The sequence below is a fragment of the Carya illinoinensis genome, chromosome 3, assembly GCF_018687715.1.
Source record: "Carya illinoinensis cultivar Pawnee chromosome 3, C.illinoinensisPawnee_v1, whole genome shotgun sequence".
Lineage (NCBI taxonomy): Eukaryota > Viridiplantae > Streptophyta > Magnoliopsida > Fagales > Juglandaceae > Carya > Carya illinoinensis.
The window spans coordinates 23,471,554-23,475,017 of record NC_056754.1 but is presented as its reverse complement, the minus strand read 5'-3'; the positions used below and the strand labels follow the sequence as shown (position 1 = coordinate 23,475,017).

Sequence of the window (3,464 nt, the reverse complement as noted above, 5' to 3'; positions counted from 1 at the left end):
ACCCTGCGTGTTATCACAATCTCCAAAACTTTTCTTTCTGAATTGCTAGCTAGCTTAACCCATTTTTTATTTTATTTTATTTGTGCACATTTGTCATTCTTAGCTAGATTATTTTTCCAATCTCATTAATTATATGTATGTAACCTGCCATTATGACGCATATATAGTGTGATCCGTGTTTTAAACGGTGGGTGTCTAAATCGAACATGTTTGCCTGCTCAAGTGATTCCCGCGGGTACGTACCTCTAACCTATAGTACTGTTACGTCCAGTCCAAAAAAGATGTATAAATGTGTAACATTTTCCCTCACGATTACATGATATATATATAATATACACACTTAAGGAACTATATACTGCACATTAATATGCGAGTAGCTTAAGAAATGGGTGTCAACGATGTACGTGTGGGGGAAGAATGAGAAGATATAGTACCGTGAAGCAGAAGCTATTCTTTTTCTAACCAAATTACGGAAGCCGCTGCCGGTTTCCTAAACGTACGACACCCGTAGTACATGCTTGCATGTACCCGGTTCCCCCCAGCTGTACTTGCCGCGACTTTACCGGATATTGCCCGTCCACTCACCTCCTCTCTCAGACCTTTCCCCTTTTTCACGGCCCTCGCTGAAACTTTCCCCCGGGGAGACCGAGAGCCCCGGTTCCAACGTTACATATAAAACGGAGGAACATATGACTTGGTTACATAGTTACATATAAAAAATAAAAACAAATCAAAAGTTAATATTGTATTAGATGGGGTTATATACAATTCAAATTTCACCCTCCTACCGTTTGGTTGATCTTCAAGTGGGTGACAGCCACCGTCAACTTTGTGCTATATATATGGAGATGTCCCTTGCCTACCAACTTCATAGCCTAAACGAGTTTTCTTTTGGGGGCCGGGGACATTTTCCTAGTATTCATTCAGTTCGTAGAGCAGCTTGTAACTATGCCAGAAGCTCCTAAGAACATTCCGGAGTATGATTGTTGCGGTGGTAGCGTTAAGATCTATGATAAAAATAGGAAGGCGTTACAATTCATTGAAGAAGTTACGAGTAATGCCGATGAAGTGCAGAAGCAGGTTCTTTCTGAGATTCTTTCTCGCAGCGCCAACGTTGAGTACTTGCAGCGTTATGGCCTAGATGGGCGTACAGACCGAGAGACTTTCAAGAAAGTCGTGCCGGTTGTCACGTATGAAGATTTAAAGCCAGATATTGACCGTATAGCCAATGGAGATACTTCTCCAATTCTTTGTTCCAAACCCATATCGGAGTTCTTGACTAGGTAAATCTATTCTTGGTGTATTCCTTTTGTAGCTTTGTAATTTTTGTTTGCAGTTTTCACTACTGCTAATTTACTTGTACTGCTATGTAAGCAGTTTCACTTTTCTTTGATCCAGTGGAAATCTGATTCGTGATCACAAAAAGAAAAGCCTAAACACTGTCTTAAAACCAACTTGTTTTTTACGTTTAATGATGTTGGTTTGTGCGTGTAGCTCTGGAACATCTGGTGGGGAGAGGAAGTTGATGCCGACAATTGAAGAGGAGCTCCAGAGAAGGTCGTTGCTTTACAGCCTACTGATGCCTGTGATGAATCAATTTGTTCCAGGTTTGGATAAAGGCAAAGGAATGTACTTTTTGTTCATAAAATCAGAAGCCAAGACACCAGGAGGACTTGTTGCACGTCCAGTCTTAACCAGTTACTACAAAAGCTCACATTTTAAGGATAGGCCACATGATCCTTACACTAACTATACTAGCCCAAACGAGACCATTCTTTGCCCAGAACCTTATCAAAGCATGTACTCTCAGTTACTTTGTGGGCTCTACCAAAATACCGAAGTTATTCGTGTTGGGGCCGTATTTGCTTCCGGCTTCATTCGTGCCATCAAATTCCTTGAAAAGCATTGGCATCTTTTGTGCAATGATATCAGAACTGGTACCATAGACCCCAAAGTTACGGACCCAACAGTGAGAGAGGCAGTCATGAAATTTCTTGAACCAAACCCCAAGCTAGCTGATTTTGTAGAAGCCGAATGTAGGAAAGATTCGTGGAGGGGAATCATAATTAGGTTGTGGCCTAACACAAAGTATATCGATGTTATTGTGACTGGAACGATGTCTCAGTACATTCCTACATTGGATTATTATAGCAATGGTCTCCCTCTTGTTTGCACCATGTATGCTTCTTCCGAGTGTTATTTTGGCCTTAATTTGAATCCTCTGAGTGAGCCTAGTGACGTGTCGTACACCCTCATTCCCACCATGTGCTATTATGAGTTCTTGCCAGTTAACAGGAAGAATGGATTCACGGGCTCCTTTTCTAAACCTGTCTCTATTGAAGAGAAGGCAGACCAAGACTTGCTTGATCTGGTTGATGTTAAGCTAGGGCAAGAATATGAGCTTGTTGTAACCACTTATGCAGGTAGCATTCAATACACTTCACAACTTGATAAAAACTAAGTGATGCTTAGATTTGTTTTTATATCTTGTAACAAGTGTCAAACTTAATTTTGATCTTCTTACAGGCTTTTACCGTTATCGTGTTGGAGACATACTTCGAGTGGCCGGATTCAAAAACAAGTCTCCTCAATTCAACTTCGTATGCAGAAAGAATGTTGTTCTCAGCATTGATTCTGACAAAACCGATGAAGTTGAACTTCAAAATGCAGTGAAGAATGCAGCTAACCATCTTATATCATTTGATGCAACACTGAATGAATATACAAGCTCCGCAGACACTTCAACCATCCCGGGGCACTATGTCCTGTACTGGGAGATTAGCCTCAGAGGGGAAACCTCAATTCCTCCTTCAGTTTTTGAGGATTGTTGCCTCACTGTTGAAGAATCACTCAACAGTGTGTACCGCCAAGGAAGGGTTCAAGATAAGTCCATTGGCCCTTTAGAGATTAAGATAGTGGAGAGTGGCACATTTGACAAGCTTATGGACTATGCTCTTAGCCAGGGTGCTTCAATAAACCAGTACAAAGCACCCCGCTGCGTGAAATACGCCCCCATTATCGAGCTCTTGAACTCGAGGGTGGTTGCAAATTATTTCAGTCCAAAAGGCCCGAAATGGGTTCCGGGTCAGAAGCAGTGGTGCACTTAAGAACTGAAGAAGCAAGTTTGGGGACCCGTGTCATCATCTTGCATCTAGCAATTCAGAATTGGTGGACCTAGTTCTTCAATAAGAAATGCATGTTTTCATGTGACTATTAAGAGAGTTGCTTTAACCATTTTAGTTTCTTGGTCACGTTGTCTTTATTCTCTGCAAAAAAAAAAATAAAAAATAAAAAAAAAATAAAAAATCTAATCTCTCTTTATTTGTTTCTATCTGACTCGTCTCTTTTACATGTATAGTCCAGACATGAGACATAGCTGATTATACGTTTGGTAGTGCTGTGATCAATGCTGGACTGAATGAAATTGGAGACAATCTTGATCTGCAAATTAATCTGATTAATCG

General features: G+C 40.8%; 1 protein-coding gene across 1 annotated transcript; it reads left to right on the top strand.

Moving 5' to 3' along the window:
• The first annotated feature begins 691 nt into the window (after positions 1-691).
• Positions 692-3,239, top strand: LOC122303865 (indole-3-acetic acid-amido synthetase GH3.6-like). The gene is made up of 3 exons (XM_043115857.1): positions 692-1,283; positions 1,495-2,423; positions 2,527-3,239. The coding sequence occupies exons 1-3, from the start codon at positions 949-951 to the stop codon at positions 3,105-3,107; spliced, it is 1,845 nt and encodes a 614-aa protein (XP_042971791.1). The 5' UTR covers positions 692-948; the 3' UTR covers positions 3,108-3,239.
• Positions 3,240-3,464: the final 225 nt, after the last annotated feature.